The sequence below is a fragment of the Stigmatopora argus genome, chromosome 20, assembly GCF_051989625.1.
Source record: "Stigmatopora argus isolate UIUO_Sarg chromosome 20, RoL_Sarg_1.0, whole genome shotgun sequence".
In the NCBI taxonomy this organism is placed as follows: Eukaryota; Metazoa; Chordata; class Actinopteri; order Syngnathiformes; family Syngnathidae; genus Stigmatopora; species Stigmatopora argus.
Window position 1 is genome coordinate 360987 of NC_135406.1, and position 12902 is coordinate 373888.

The 12902-nt window shown below is 60.4% G+C and overlaps 3 protein-coding genes across 3 annotated transcripts; 1 reads left to right on the forward strand and 2 right to left on the reverse strand.

The window, feature by feature from the left end:
- Positions 1 to 72: 72 nt before the first annotated feature.
- acadvl (acyl-CoA dehydrogenase very long chain) lies at positions 73 to 4292 on the reverse strand. Its single transcript, XM_077588819.1, has 20 exons — positions 4143 to 4292; positions 3858 to 3948; positions 3694 to 3754; positions 3340 to 3408; positions 3191 to 3263; positions 3052 to 3116; positions 2851 to 2985; positions 2629 to 2773; positions 2416 to 2545; positions 2163 to 2288; positions 1889 to 2087; positions 1714 to 1818; positions 1559 to 1645; positions 1338 to 1502; positions 1166 to 1263; positions 1027 to 1099; positions 883 to 955; positions 740 to 812; positions 601 to 676; positions 73 to 530 (listed from the first exon to the last, which is right to left on the reverse strand). The coding sequence occupies exons 2-20, from the start codon at positions 3932 to 3934 to the stop codon at positions 393 to 395; spliced, it is 1968 nt and encodes a 655-aa protein (XP_077444945.1). The 5' UTR covers positions 3935 to 3948; positions 4143 to 4292; the 3' UTR covers positions 73 to 392.
- A 1368-nt stretch (positions 4293 to 5660) lies between these two features.
- On the forward strand, positions 5661 to 7242 carry pnp5a (purine nucleoside phosphorylase 5a). Its single transcript, XM_077588837.1, has 6 exons — positions 5661 to 5817; positions 5971 to 6140; positions 6202 to 6305; positions 6376 to 6551; positions 6632 to 6822; positions 6903 to 7242. The coding sequence occupies exons 1-6, from the start codon at positions 5795 to 5797 to the stop codon at positions 7136 to 7138; spliced, it is 900 nt and encodes a 299-aa protein (XP_077444963.1). The 5' UTR covers positions 5661 to 5794; the 3' UTR covers positions 7139 to 7242.
- Positions 7213 to 12803, reverse strand: capn1 (calpain 1). Its single transcript, XM_077588814.1, has 21 exons — positions 12667 to 12803; positions 11818 to 12152; positions 11441 to 11510; positions 11248 to 11366; positions 10938 to 11071; positions 10680 to 10848; positions 10508 to 10591; positions 10356 to 10441; positions 10209 to 10283; positions 9979 to 10139; positions 9703 to 9875; positions 9413 to 9624; positions 9300 to 9339; positions 9045 to 9110; positions 8918 to 8975; positions 8785 to 8849; positions 8639 to 8707; positions 8469 to 8547; positions 8282 to 8398; positions 8143 to 8201; positions 7213 to 8067 (listed from the first exon to the last, which is right to left on the reverse strand). The coding sequence occupies exons 2-21, from the start codon at positions 12070 to 12072 to the stop codon at positions 8041 to 8043; spliced, it is 2118 nt and encodes a 705-aa protein (XP_077444940.1). The 5' UTR covers positions 12073 to 12152; positions 12667 to 12803; the 3' UTR covers positions 7213 to 8040.
- Positions 12804 to 12902: the final 99 nt, after the last annotated feature.

Here is a 12902-nt window from a genome sequence, read left to right on the forward strand (position 1 = left end):
TGCCAAGCTATAATTAAAAAACACCTTTGTTCCACAATTCTTCCAGAGTAGCGCTGAGACAATGTACTCAAATCAGAAGCGAAAGAGTTTATTGGTAGAAGCACTCCAACAATTCATTCCAAGTGCCAAGCACCTCTTAGATAAGGCTCGACGGTTACGACGCAGACAATATTCAACATGCAGAGACTCCCTGATATTAATAACGGTAAATGCAGATGACATCTTTAAAGTGTTACAAAACAGTCCCTTTCTGCCCATGAAATCAGAAGATAAGGGAGTGAGTGGGGCGCTTGTGGTGTTTGTTCCTCTCGACCGGCATTTCCACGGCTGGTAAAGCCATGTACGGGGCGACGGGGCGTCCCGGAGGCAGTCCGAAATAGCTCCAGGCCGGTTTAGAAACCCAGCGGGTGAGATGCCACCGTTCCGCCATTCTCCACCACGGCGGCGGAAATGGCCCGAAGGTTGCCGTAGAGTTGCCGGGAGCGCTTGGAGCGCAGCGCCTGGATGTCCCGCTTTAGCCTCTCGTGGGCCTGCCGAGCGAGAGACAAGGCGTTAGCCGAGCGCGCCGGAGACGGACGGACGGACGCTCCGTTCACTCACCTCCACGCACCAGGTCTCGCACAGGATCTTCTCGTGTTGGGCCGTGGGCTGAGCGGCACTCAGGGAGCGCGAGGCCCTGCGGAGGAGCACAACCCCGTCAAAAGCAGAGCCCGCCGAACGCCGGCCACCGCTGGCTTACCTGGAGAGGACCACGATCATGGTGTAAATGTCGATGGTGCAGTCCGCCACCCTCGTCAGCACAAACTGCTCGTCTGCAAAGGGAGAGGATCAGTGGCGAGCGCTACTAGCCCACGCGGCGTGGCGGCTAGGTTTCGCGCGTACCGATAATCTTCTTGCCGTGTTTTATGAGAAGTTCCTCGATAACCGTGCCGAATTGTTCGATGGCATCCACGGCCTGAAAGACAACGTAAGGCCGTGAGAGACGGGCGATGGCGGCGGCGGGTCAATGGCTCCCGGGTGGCTAACCAGCTCGCCGCACTGCGACAGCTCGGGGTGGACGCTGCTCTTGAGGCTCAAGCCCGTGCTCATGCCGGCTTTCCTAAAAGCAGAGAGGAGCCGCTTTGACCGGGACGCCGGACGAGAAACGATGCCGACGCCGCCTTACCTCTTGGCCCTCTTTGTCAGTTCCTCGGCCAGGAGCCCGGCGTTGCCCAGCGGGTTCTTCAATGCTTTCTGCAAGCTCTTCAACTGCTTGCCGGCGCTCTGAGGGAAAGACCCAAGGGGGGGTCGGTAACCGGGCCGGTTCTGGCGCGAGAAAAAAATGGCGGGACGTTCACCTGGAAGCCGTTGAGCGCCACGAAAAGCCTGAGGATGTCGTTGGTGCCCTCAAAGATGCGGAAAATCCTCAGATCCCTCATCACCCTCTCCACGCCGGAATCCTTCATGAAGCCCATGCCGCCCATCACTTGAATGCACTCGTCGGTCACCGTCCAAGCGGCTTCCTGCGAGGGAGACGATGAGCGACGGTCGGTGGGATCGACCCAGGCGGCGCTCTCACCGAGGCGAAGATCTTGCTGATGGCCGCCTCAATTTGGAAATCGGTGGCTCCGCTGTCCATGTTACCGCTGATCATGTAGGCTAAAGACTGCGGTGTTGGAAGGCGATCAGAGCGGATTCGCCGCCGGGCGTCGGCGGCGAAGAACGTGGACAGACCTCGGTGACGTACTGCAGAACCGTCATGCGGGCCACCTTCTCCTGGATGGCGCCGTAGGTGTGGATCTTGTTGCCAAACTGCGTCCTGTTCGCCGCGTGGTCCACCTGAAAGGGGGGTTCGGTTGGTCAGCGCCGGGCACCGCCTGGAAACGCGGCAAAAATGCCCGCACGCTACCGCTTTGTCGATGGCTCCTCTCATGGTGCCGGAGAGGGCGGCGGCCATGCCGAAGCGCCCGTTGTTGAGGATGTTCATGGCCACCTTGAAGCCGCCGCCCACCTCGCCCAGCACGCAGTCGGCCGGCACGCGGACGTTGTCGAAGTAGACCTCGGCCGTGTTGGAGGCCTTGATGCCCATCTTCTTCTCGGGCGGCCCGCTGAGATGGCCAACAGATCGGAGGACCTCAGCGACGGGACGGCACGGGACGGAAAGAGGCCCCTCCCATCCGTACCTGCTCACTCCGCCGAAGCTCCTCTCCACCACCAGAGCGGTGATCTTGTCCTTCACCTCGCCGGTGGCGCCGTCCTTCACGGGCGTCTTGGCGAAGACGGTGAAGATCTCAGCCAGGCCGCCGTTACTGAAGGAGAGAAAACATTTGAGGTGCTTCCAATCTCTCGCTAGATTGGTTCTCTCTCTCTCTCTCTCTCTCTCTCTCTCTCTCTCTCTCTCTCTCTCTCTCTCTCGGTACATTGGATGGGCCTCACCTGATCCAGATTTTGCTGCCGTTGAGAGTAAAGAACTTTCCGCAGGGGGACTGCACGGCCGTGGTTTTGATGGAGGCGGCGTCGGAGCCGCTGGCCGGTTCGGTCAGGCAGAAGGCGGCGATGTGCTCGCCTGGAAACGCAGAGCGGGCAGGGTCGCGGCGGTTCCTCTGGGTTCCTTGCCGTTCGATTCGCCGCGCCGGAGAGCTCCCTTACCCGACGCTAGTTTGGGCAGGTACTTCTCTTTTTGCGCCGGGTTCCCGAAGAGCAAAATGCCCTTGAAGCCGATGGACTGGTGGGCGCCCAGCGTGATGCCCACGCCCAGGTCGTATGTGCCCACGATCTCCACCAGCCGGGCGTACTGTGTGGCGGAGCGGGCGGGTCAGGGCTGGCCGAGAAAAAGGGAGGCGGGCTCGGCGGGCTCGGCGGCACGGGCACCTGCGTGTTGGTGAGGCCCAGGCCGCCCAGTTCGGCCGGCACCTGCAGGCCAAAGGCGCCCATCTCTTTCAGACCCTCCATGGTGTGCTCCTCCACTTTTTCCAGGGCGTCGTTCTTGGCCGGGTCGTTCACCTCCTGCGGCGGGCGAGCGCCTTTGGTGAGGGTCCAACTCGGAGGAAAAGGAGCGGCTCAGAAGCTCACCTGAAAGAACTTGCCCACGGGCGGCACCAGCTCCCGGAGAAACTGCTCCTGCTCCTCGTTCAGGACTAGAAGGGCGAGAGGAGCGACGGCTCAGTCGGGACGTGGCGTTCCGCTCCGCTCCGCCCGATGCCGGTCTTACCGGAAGGGTAGGGAAACACTTGCGACGTGGTGATCTGGCCCTTGAAAATGTTGGCGGCGAACGATTTGGACTCCTGGGGGGGGCGGGGGAGGAGCGAAGAGTTAAGCAATGTCAACGGCGGCGCTCAGACGAGGCGGGAGGCTACGTACGGAGGCCGCCTGCTTCTCCGCGACGGCGGCGGTGCCGTCGGCGGTCGCCTCCGGCTTCTCCAGCACCGCCTGCGGGGTGACAAGGATAAACAAAGCTACCCGGCAACATGTTTGATGCACCAGAGCAAAACTGCGTCCGCGGCGACCGCCCGCTCGGGTCCTGACAGCTGCCGCGGCACCTTACATGGAGATCCCGTGACCCGTGACCCTTCACCTACTTGTTATGGAACGGGACCGCGGGAACCGGTTCTATCAGTGCCACAACGGCGCCAGAAATAAGGTCTACGCGGACCTCCTGAGGGGGTTTGGGGTTCTCGTTCATAAAAAAACGACTCATTTGAAGGCCAGTCATACCTGAGTAGCTGGAGCTTGACTGGCATAGAGGCGCGACTTGATGGCCGCCTGCCGTCGAACCCTGGATGCATCAAAACAAAGGATTTGGGCGAGAAGTTGTTTAGGACGACGGCTCGGGACGTCAATCTCTGGCGACCATTGGAAAGGCGAAGCCGGCTACAAACCCGCTGACTCCCGACGTGGTGCGCAGAAGAGCATCGCAGAAGAGTGCCGAAAAGCGGCCCGATTTAAGAAGCAGCATTGTTCGCCAGGCAACTTCAACCAAAAGGAAGAAAGAGAAGATCAGAAAGCATTTCGGGGAGTCTTAGCTAACATTTCGCCACCGGTTACGTCACGATCGCTAGACCCGATCATTCTGTCGTACTAACGACGTCTCTTCTTCGGACGAAATAGCACACGAGTGGTGGATGATTTCAAATATTGATATTAAATACATTCACGCGCTGTACCTGAGTGGGACAAATATCCAGCTGAGAAGTCGCAGTCCGGTCACCGAGTGTTCAGGGGACGTTTTTCTCCTCCCTTTAGCCTTTGACCGACTTCCGCGGCATCATGGGATCTGTAGTATTAGGGCGCGGAGGCGTGTGGACGGAGCGAGTCCGACAGAGGGTGCTGTTGCGCCGCCAACCGTGGCGATACATGCTGAAACTGGTCAGCCTTGTTCTTTTAACTCTGTGCTCTTGCCTTAGATGTTGACAGGAATACTGTCACTCCCTTGTGTCAAGTCACGCCACCGGTTACATAACGAGCGAGAAGGGGTCGGCCACTCACTCGTGATGGCGATGGACACGGCGAGCTTCGGAAACGCCGTGGCAAATGTGTCATGTGAACTTGAATTTGCTGCAACGCAAACACTAGCGTACATTCCGTTTTTCCAACCCGCTGGTCCCTTTTCTTTGTTATGGACTTTTGAACTTTGGCAACCCCTTCAAAACAAATAAAAAAAGAGGATCTTTTGTTTTGGTCGTCCCACTCAACGTAGCGGCGTCGTCGGTTGGCGACCTGCCACGATATTACGTGAATGCAAAATGTCTGAAGTTTGTCATAAAGTCCTCCGAGATGCTGAAGGTGTGTTTGCGTAACACTCCTTTAGCGCTCCCTGTTGTGGGCTTTTATGGCTCATCTGGTCTTCTATCGAGTCTCGGGGTGTCACGACGCCCCGATTCGCTACGTTGCCCTTCTGACCTTTCCCGGAAATTAGGAGCGACTTCCTTGACGAGGCCGCGGGGGCCGATCGGACTCGGTCAGGCGACCCGTCCGTCTCGTGAGGCGTCCCGCGTCAAACGTCCGCTTCATCGATTGGGCTCTGGCGGCACGGAATGCGGTGACCTTTCCGTCCCAGGACTCACGTGTTTGTCTCTTTGAGCGAGTCTGACCTTTTTTGCGCCGCTTATCTGGGGCGTCGTACCTCGTCGGTCAAACCGGTCTTTCGAAACTTTGAGGCCAAGTTGACGTGAGGAACGTCAGTACGTCGTACGCTACATCCAAACGGCAAAGGTTCATCTTGTACCGTGCAAAGAAATGATAAACAGCAGAGTGGCTGAGAAAAGGCTTTTATGGTTTTTTTATGGGTCGCAGCAGCGGCGTGGCGGATGTTTTTCCTCGTGCTGGGAAGGTACAGTTGACAGTCAGCTTTCCCGGGCGATAAGGTGTACCCAATGGAATATTCCCGGTGGACTTTGTGGAACCATAAATGATTGTATTTGTCTGTGATGACTCATTGTATTTGAAGCCATCCAAAACACAGACGCCGTCGACGGGGTGAAAAGTACGCGGTGACGCAACGCACGGGCGCCATCGCTCGTGCGTGAAAACAAAGTTGGTCAAAACAAAAGCTCCATGTTTGCTTGCACTTCTCCCTCCCTCAATTTCCCATGGAATGTGAATGGAAGCGACCTAATGTCTAACACGGAGGGAGAAAAGCCGGACCGTAGCGCCGGTCACGTGTGAGCCAATGGGGAGGCCTTTTCGCGCCTGCGTCATTCCGCGGAAGGGTGCCGCCGTACAAAGGGCGCCGTTCGCGACCGAGACCGATAAAGACGGAGAAGGACAGCGGCGGAGAGGAGCGCCGGGCACGTAAACAACAAACGACCTGACCATCATGTTTCCTCAAGTTAACCAAAGGTGAGTTCCACGGCACCCCCCACGAAGAAGCCGTTGTGTGCCGAACCCAGACGGCCGAGTCGAGGTCGGCGCTCACCGGTTTGACGCTTTCCGCCGCCCAAAGTCTCGGGTTCGGTTCTCGAGAAGCCGACGCCGTTCCTTCCTTTGCCGCAGCGACACGTACGAGGACTGCAAGGCCACGGCCGATTGGCTCCTGGCGCGGACCGCCGTCAGGCCCTCCGTGGGCATCGTCTGCGGCTCGGGGCTGGGCGGGCTGGCGGCCGTGCTGAAGGACCAGGTGGCCTTCGACTACAAGGACGTTCCCAACTTCCCGCAGAGCACAGGTGAGCGCCTCGGCCTCGCCACGCCGCGACGAGCCGAGTCGACGTCTGGCTTTGGGCGCAGTGCACGGCCACGCCGGGAGGTTGGTCTTCGGGACCTTGAAGGGGAGGTCGTGCGTGTGCATGCAGGGCCGCTTCCACCTGTACGAAGGCTACCCGGTCCAGAAGGTGGGTGGGCGCCCGCCTTGCCGGCTTCCCGCACGGGCGGCGCCACTCATCTGCGGCCGCGTTCTCTCAGGTCGCCATGCCCATGCGCATCTTCAAGCTGCTGGGCGTGGACACGGTCATCCTGACCAACGCGGCGGGCGGGCTCAATCAGGACTTTAAAGTGGGAGACATCATGATCGTGAAAGACCACATCAACTTGCCGGGTTTCGCCGGGACCCACCCTCTCGTCGGACTCAACGACGAGCGGTGAGGACGCCGACGTCGGGCGGCGCCGGCCGCTCGCCTCCCGCCGGGCCCTCACGTGTCGCCCCGCGCCGGCCGGCCAGGTTCGGCGTACGCTTCCCGTGCATGTCCGACGCGTACGACCGGGAGCTCCAGCAGCTGGCCGTGGACGTGGGGCAGGAGCTGGGCTTCGGGGACTTGCTCAAGGAGGGCGTCTACAGCGTGCTGGGGGGGCCGTCCTTCGAGACCGTGGCCGAGTGCCGGATGCTGCGCAAGCTGGGCGCCGACGCCGTGGGTGAGTGCCAGGGCGCCGGACCCGCCGCCGTCCCCGTCCCAAAGGAGCTCGTCAAACTGGACCTTCTCGATTTCGCGCAGGCATGAGCACGGTCCACGAGGTGATCGTGGCTCGCCACTGCGGCCTGCGCGTCTTCGCCCTGTCACTCATCACCAACCAGGCGGTGATGGACTATGACAGCCAGGAGAAGGCCAACCACGAGGAGGTCCTGGCGACGGCCAAGCAGAGGGCGGAGCAACTGGAGCGGCTGATTTACACCATGGTGGCCAGGATGGAGCACCACAACAATAACAACAACCACGACGACGACGACTGACTCGGCCTCGCTTTAGTCCAAAATTACTGTAACCACCAATCACCGTGTACAAATGCGATTCCAGTCAACGGGGCTTTTCTATTGTTAATAAAAGTTATTTATTATTTTTGACTGTGTGTGTGGTGTCGGCAGACGGCGGCTTCTCGTTCACCGTCGCCTGGCCTTTAAAAAACAGACGCGGCGAGCACGTTGGGGTCGACCGCGGGGCAAGAGCTAGGGCAAGGGCACATATATCCCACCACCCCATAAAAATCACCCTTTGGCAACGAGAAACAGCAAAGGCGGGCGCGTCGGCGCCCCCACCGGCCGCCGCTTTGGCGGATGGCACCGGAGTGAATAAAAACGGTGCATTTTGTGGACGTGAAGTGGCGTGGCGCGGGTGGCTAGAGCTGGAAAGCAAACGCTGTCTACATCGTTTTTCTTCCCCTACAAAATATACCAGAGCGTTTTCAACGACAATACTTTGACACAAGTGTTTTGGAATGGCACCGTTTTCCAATTTGGGGAGAAATAATCAGCCTCCGATGCACTCTCACTTTAACGGGGTCACTTCTTACGTCGCTAGGCTGCTAGCGGGTAAAAAAAAAGTCTGGCACAAGGCACGCAAATGGGCAAACGTGCGAGTTCACGCCGTTCTAAGCCCTTTAAGGTTAGAAAAATTGGGAGCAGTTAAGATAAGGTCGAGTGAAGTTCACCTGTTAAGATCACAGCGCATTTAAAACTCCTTCGGAAGTCGGCCAAAAGTTAGTGCTAACTTTTGGCCACGGACCGCCGGGACGATGGCGTAACGAGCGTGAGGAGGGGACTGTGTGTTCCTGCGCGCTGGTCGCACTCCTCAAGGTCAAAGGCTAACGGCGATGGGGCGTGTTGCGACGGCTCGCCCGGCGCCGACGTGCGGCCACTCAGGCGAACATGGTGAGGGAGAGCCACTGCGGGAAAAGGCGCCAGAGAGAGAGTTGACGGGCCGGCCACGGGCGGTGGGCGAACGGCGTCCCGGTTGGTACCTGAGAGAAGTTGAGCGAGATGACGCCGTCGGCGTCCGTGTCGAAGCCCTTGAAGGTTTCTGCCCGGTGGGGGGGGAGGCGGGTCAGTGGAAAGGCGAAGGGCGGCGGCGTCACCGACGACGACGGCGACGACACTCACTGAACATGGACTCCAGGCGCACCAGGCAAGTCACAAAGTTGTCAAAGTCCACGGCCATGTCCTCCTCGGTGTAACGCAGGATGATGAGCTGGAACAGGTGATTGGTCAGCTTGAAACCTGAGGCCAGAGGGCAAAGGTCAGCTCCCGGGCAGGGGGTATTTTCCGGCGACCCGGCCCCGCTCCGCACCCGCCGACTCCAGCGCCATCCTCATCTCGTAGGAGCTCATGGTGCCCGACTTGTCCAGGTCGTAGTTCCTGAATATGGTCTGTGGAGGAACAGAGGAGTCAGTCGGTCGGTCGGTCGGTCGGTCGGTCGGTCGGTCCCGAGCGCGAATCCCGGCCAGGGAGAAAGTTCACCAGGTAGCGTTTAATCTTCTCCCACAGCACGTGGAACTCCACCAGACCCAGCTTGCCGCTGCCATCCGACTGCGGGCGCGTTGAGGAAAGAGGCGGACGGACGACGGGCGGACGGGAGCGCGAGGCTGAGAGCCCGGCAAGGATACGTCCATCAGGTTGATCATGCTGCGGCACGCCTCCTTGGTGAAGCCGTCCGTCTTCAGGTCTTTGTCTGTCGGGGCGGGAACCAAGTTAGCCGGGGGCTGGCGAGGGACGGCGAGGGCCGAACCCCGTACTCACGCTTGCTGATGATGCGGTTCAGGATGGTCTGCAGCTCGTTGATGCTGATTTCCATGTCCTACGGGAAAGGCAAGGATCACGTCAAAAGGCCGACGGCAAGCGGGCCGGCAAACGGCAAACGACTTACCGAACCGGCCAACTGGCGGAAGAGGCTCTTGAAGCCCGAATCGATCTGACTCTCGTCCAAATAGTTCTAGGGGGGACAAGAAAAGCGTCTTTGCCTTTCTTAGAGTTTCTCTCAACATCAACAATCTCGGATTTGGGTTTCTGCCGCCAGCCAGGTCCCCACGATATGGCCAAGAAGAATGGCCGAGCGCTCCAGAAGATAAGGGGAAGGGGGAATAGTCCCACGGCTCGATCGAGAGAGCTGCCCCTTGCTCACCTCGCTGGGCAGGTCGGCCACCACTTCGTCGTCCAGCTCCCTGCCGAGGGAGGGAAGGATGTTAGCCGAATGGTGGCCGCGTTAGCCGGCGGCCGAACGGTGGCGTCGCTCACTCCGAATCGGCCGGCTTCTCGGAGAAAACGCGAAGGACAAAGTCGGCCTCCTTGTGGGGCTCGAAGGTGGACGGCACCACCACGTACTCGCCGGCCGGCAGCCGCAGACGAGAGCTGACCTCCCTCAAGTTGATGAAGAGTTCCGAGCGAGCGCTGGAGCCGTGCGTGAGGAAGAAGTTCTGCTTCAGGTGGACCCGGGTCTGCCCCTTGGCCTGAGAGACCAACAGTTGAAGAGCGGTGGCGGCATGGGCGGCGGCGTTGACGGCACCCGGACGCCGGGAAGCCCCCACCTCGTCGGGAACCTCGTAGACGGCAAAGCCGATGGTCTCCATGTCTTTGCCCTCCCGCCGCTTCTTCCTGCGGTCCTTCTGCATGAGCGCCACCAGGAAGCTGCAGTCCGACGAGCTGGGCGCGTCGGGGTGCTGCAGCAGCAACTTGAATTGGGGGTTGAGCCAAAAGGTCGCTGGCGTGGGGAAGAAGTCGGCGCTCAACACGAGGCTCCGGAGCCGTCCCATTGAAACACACAGCCACCCGATCAAAGGCCCACCCGTCCGTCGCTCCCCTACCCGGAAAGTTTCTGCAGCCCCCGGCCGTGCTGCCCCGTCTCCACTCGCCCGGGTACAGCGACGAGCTCCACGTCTTCATTTGGTTGTGCTGCAGGGCGTCCGCCGTCAGGTTGCAGATCTCCAGCCGGCTGAACTCGCGCAGGAAGTCGGCGAAGGACATCCTGCCACGGCCAACGCGGTGAGAAACCCGGCGGCGGCCCAGGCGGGCGGACGGAAGGAAGCGGGCTCACCAGAATTCGCCGTCCTCGCTGCGGTTTTGCAGCCGAGCGCGGACCCCGCGGTCCACGTTGTCCCATTCTCGAGAACTGCCGGGAAAAGCGCGACGTTTACGTCTCCGTACGGGAGCCTAAGATTTTGCGGTTCCACGGGGCCCTCACTTGTCGCTCCAGGCGCCGGTCCACTCCACCTCCCCCCACGGGTTCCGGATGCGGACCAGCCTGGTCATGTTTCCGCGGTAGACCACCTAAAGGACGGGTAGGATGTCGGTCAGGTGGGCCGCGCCGGGGGACGCCGGGCGTGGCTCTCTCACCTCGTCCAAGCCCGTCACGGAGTAAGCGTGTCCCTTGACCAGCTTCTTGAAGGTGACGGCCTCCATGTCTCTGGTGCTGGTGATCTGGCGGCAGAAAGGACGGCGCGTTTGGTGAGTGGACGGAGCCTCGACGCTCGCTAGCCGGCCCCCCGCCCCGCTCGCTCTGGCTCACGTCGATGGAGCAGCCCAGCAGCGAGCCTCTCTCGATGGCGCGGCCCATGATGCCGAAGAGGTCGGAGGGCGCCTTGCTCAGATCAAACATTTCCGTCACGCCGCCGGTGAAGTCCTCGAAGCCCTCGGAGGTGCTGCCTCCCGACAGAGCCTCGTAGCAGCCGTTCAACCTGAGGTCCCGGCGACTGACTTTGAGCCACTTTGGCCGAGATCGGACTCGGGTGGGGCCGAGGCCGAGGCCGGCTGGGACGGGTCTTACTTGGCGTAGGCCTTCTCGATCAGCGCGCTCCAGAACTCGCCGCCCTCCGCCGAGTGGACGAAGAGCAGCTTGCCGTCCTTGACGGGCAGACGGTCGTCGATCACCACCTCCACCCACTCGCCGAACTGCCAGAACTGGAAACGGAGCAGAACTTTTTCACAACGGTTCTAAGCCAGCTCAAGTGATTTGTATGTTGGCGACATTCAAGAATGCTAAGTGGGTGCCTGCCGCGTGGCGTGGGCTCCCTCTGGTGGTGCGACAAAGGATCGCTCGCTCAAACTCAAAATCTTCCGGGAAGACTCTCAATCACCTGGAAATGGAAGATTCCGGCGTAGCCTTGCTCAAAGCCCTGTCCGTGGGGGACCACCCGGTGCAGGAGGTTGTCGTTCAAGGTCAGCGAGGCGATGGCCGCCAGCAACCAGCAGTCCCCTGCGCACCCACGCAGAACAATGTTTGAGTTACGCAAGCCCGGGTCCGGCTGGCGATGTCGGAGCGACGCTCACCCAGAGCTCCCTGGCAGATGTCGGTTCGGGTCGCTCCGTCCACGATGAAGGCGGGACGCTTGCACAGTTCCTGCGGACGCACCCATCGCTTTCAGCCGGGAAATCACTTGAGCGTCAAGCTCGCACCCTATTTCGAAATAGATGCTATATTTTAAAGCATCTATTTCTGACGCACGCTCCCGCGAAATGCGGAGAGGGTACTTATACGTGTCGCGGCGACGCACGAGCCGCCGGCACGCATCGGCGCGCCAAGTGCACGCTATCGTCCTATATCAAGGGGGACGGAATCCCTTTTCGTGGGCCCAGTTGGCCCCTCCGCTAACCTGGAAGCGAGAAGGTGGAAATTGCCGGCCAGTCCCGAATGCAGCGCTACTCACCGTGGGCCTCATCCAACGCACGCCGTGGGTCTTGGACGACCTGGGTCCCAGCTCGTCGAAGCCCAGGGAGGAGGAGGCGCAGGGGAAGAAGGGGTCCTCGAAAAGCTTCCCGCTCCGGAGGCTTGCGGCCCGCAACGTCTGGTAGTCCTGGCCCAGGAACTTGACGGCGTTGTCGTTCTGGCCCAGGCCTTCCTGCCGGTCCCGCCGACTACGCAGCTGCGCCGCCACTCCGGTGGCGCACACGGGCTCCGCCATGGCGCTCCGGGTTCCGCCGAGTGCGCTAAACGGATCCGGACCCGCCCGTCAGTCTCTTTGGAATGTGGCGGCGGCCGCACCTGCAATCGGCCCAGGGAGACGAGTCAGACTCGATCAACCATTTGCATGGCGCTCTTATCGAGCGGCCGCAGGTTCCGCTCCGCCGCGGAAGCTCCACCCACCCACCCACCGCGGAAGCTCCGCCTGCCCGCATGACGGGGCAAACAACAAAGACGTCCCGCTTCCTCTCGCACGTTTGCAATGTTGAGTAGGATGCGCGGGAATGGTCAAAGGTCAAGCGGTGGGCGTGGCCCCGTATCCGGCTGTCAACGTTCGGGGGACGCCCGACAGCTGCAGCGCGGTCACGTGACCGCCTTCCCCACCCACCCAGCGAAGCTGCCTGACTTCGTCGTGGTCCCGTTGAAAACGTGTATATATATACAGCCCCAGTCCTCGACCCCGTTCCCGCCCCCACCCCCACCCCCACCCAAAAAGTTCCACAGAGGTGGCGGAATCGCTGCAAATGAGAGTGCGGAATCGCAGAGCGTGGAACTTGCGCGTGCACGTGTTTTGGCGTTCAGAGAAGCTCCTTACCTTCCCTTTGTCCGACTTTGGCTGTCTTCGTCCTGCCTTTCGACCTGTTTTGCTGTCTCGTGCCCCCTCCTCGGCCCCCTTCTGGCTTTTGCCTCCCTCGGACGTGCTTGTCTGTGGCAATGACGTGCGCATGCGCGACAGGGAGGGGACGCTTGTTTTTTTGTTTTTTTCCTTCCTTCTTCTGACTTGGCAATCGCACAGCTCGCTCAAAACTCCGCCACATTTTACAGGCACTG

What these genes read in the sequence shown, in the direction of transcription:
- acadvl (XM_077588819.1), bottom strand. Translation starts at nt 3,934, where the DNA reads ATGCTGCTTCTTAAATCGGGCCGCTTTTCGGCACTCTTCTGCGATGCT. An exon ending in GGCAGCAAAATCTGGATCAG is followed by an intron (nt 2,289 to 2,415) that starts GTGAGGCCCATC and finishes TCTCTCCTTCAG; the next exon opens with TAACGGCGGCCTGGCTGAGA. An exon ending in ATGATCGTGGTCCTCTCCAG is followed by an intron (nt 677 to 739) that starts GTAAGCCAGCGG and finishes GCTCCTCCGCAG; the next exon opens with GGCCTCGCGCTCCCTGAGTG.
- capn1 (XM_077588814.1), bottom strand. Translation starts at nt 12,072, where the DNA reads ATGGCGGAGCCCGTGTGCGCCACCGGAGTGGCGGCGCAGCTGCGTAGT. An exon ending in TCTACGAGGTTCCCGACGAG is followed by an intron (nt 9,625 to 9,702) that starts GTGGGGGCTTCC and finishes TTGGTCTCTCAG; the next exon opens with GCCAAGGGGCAGACCCGGGT. An exon ending in GAACCGCATCATCAGCAAGC is followed by an intron (nt 8,850 to 8,917) that starts GTGAGTACGGGG and finishes CCGCCCCGACAG; the next exon opens with ACAAAGACCTGAAGACGGAC.
- pnp5a (XM_077588837.1), top strand. Translation starts at nt 5,795, where the DNA reads ATGTTTCCTCAAGTTAACCAAAG. An exon ending in TTTCCTCAAGTTAACCAAAG is followed by an intron (nt 5,818 to 5,970) that starts GTGAGTTCCACG and finishes CCTTTGCCGCAG; the next exon opens with CGACACGTACGAGGACTGCA. An exon ending in GTCGGACTCAACGACGAGCG is followed by an intron (nt 6,552 to 6,631) that starts GTGAGGACGCCG and finishes CCGGCCGGCCAG; the next exon opens with GTTCGGCGTACGCTTCCCGT.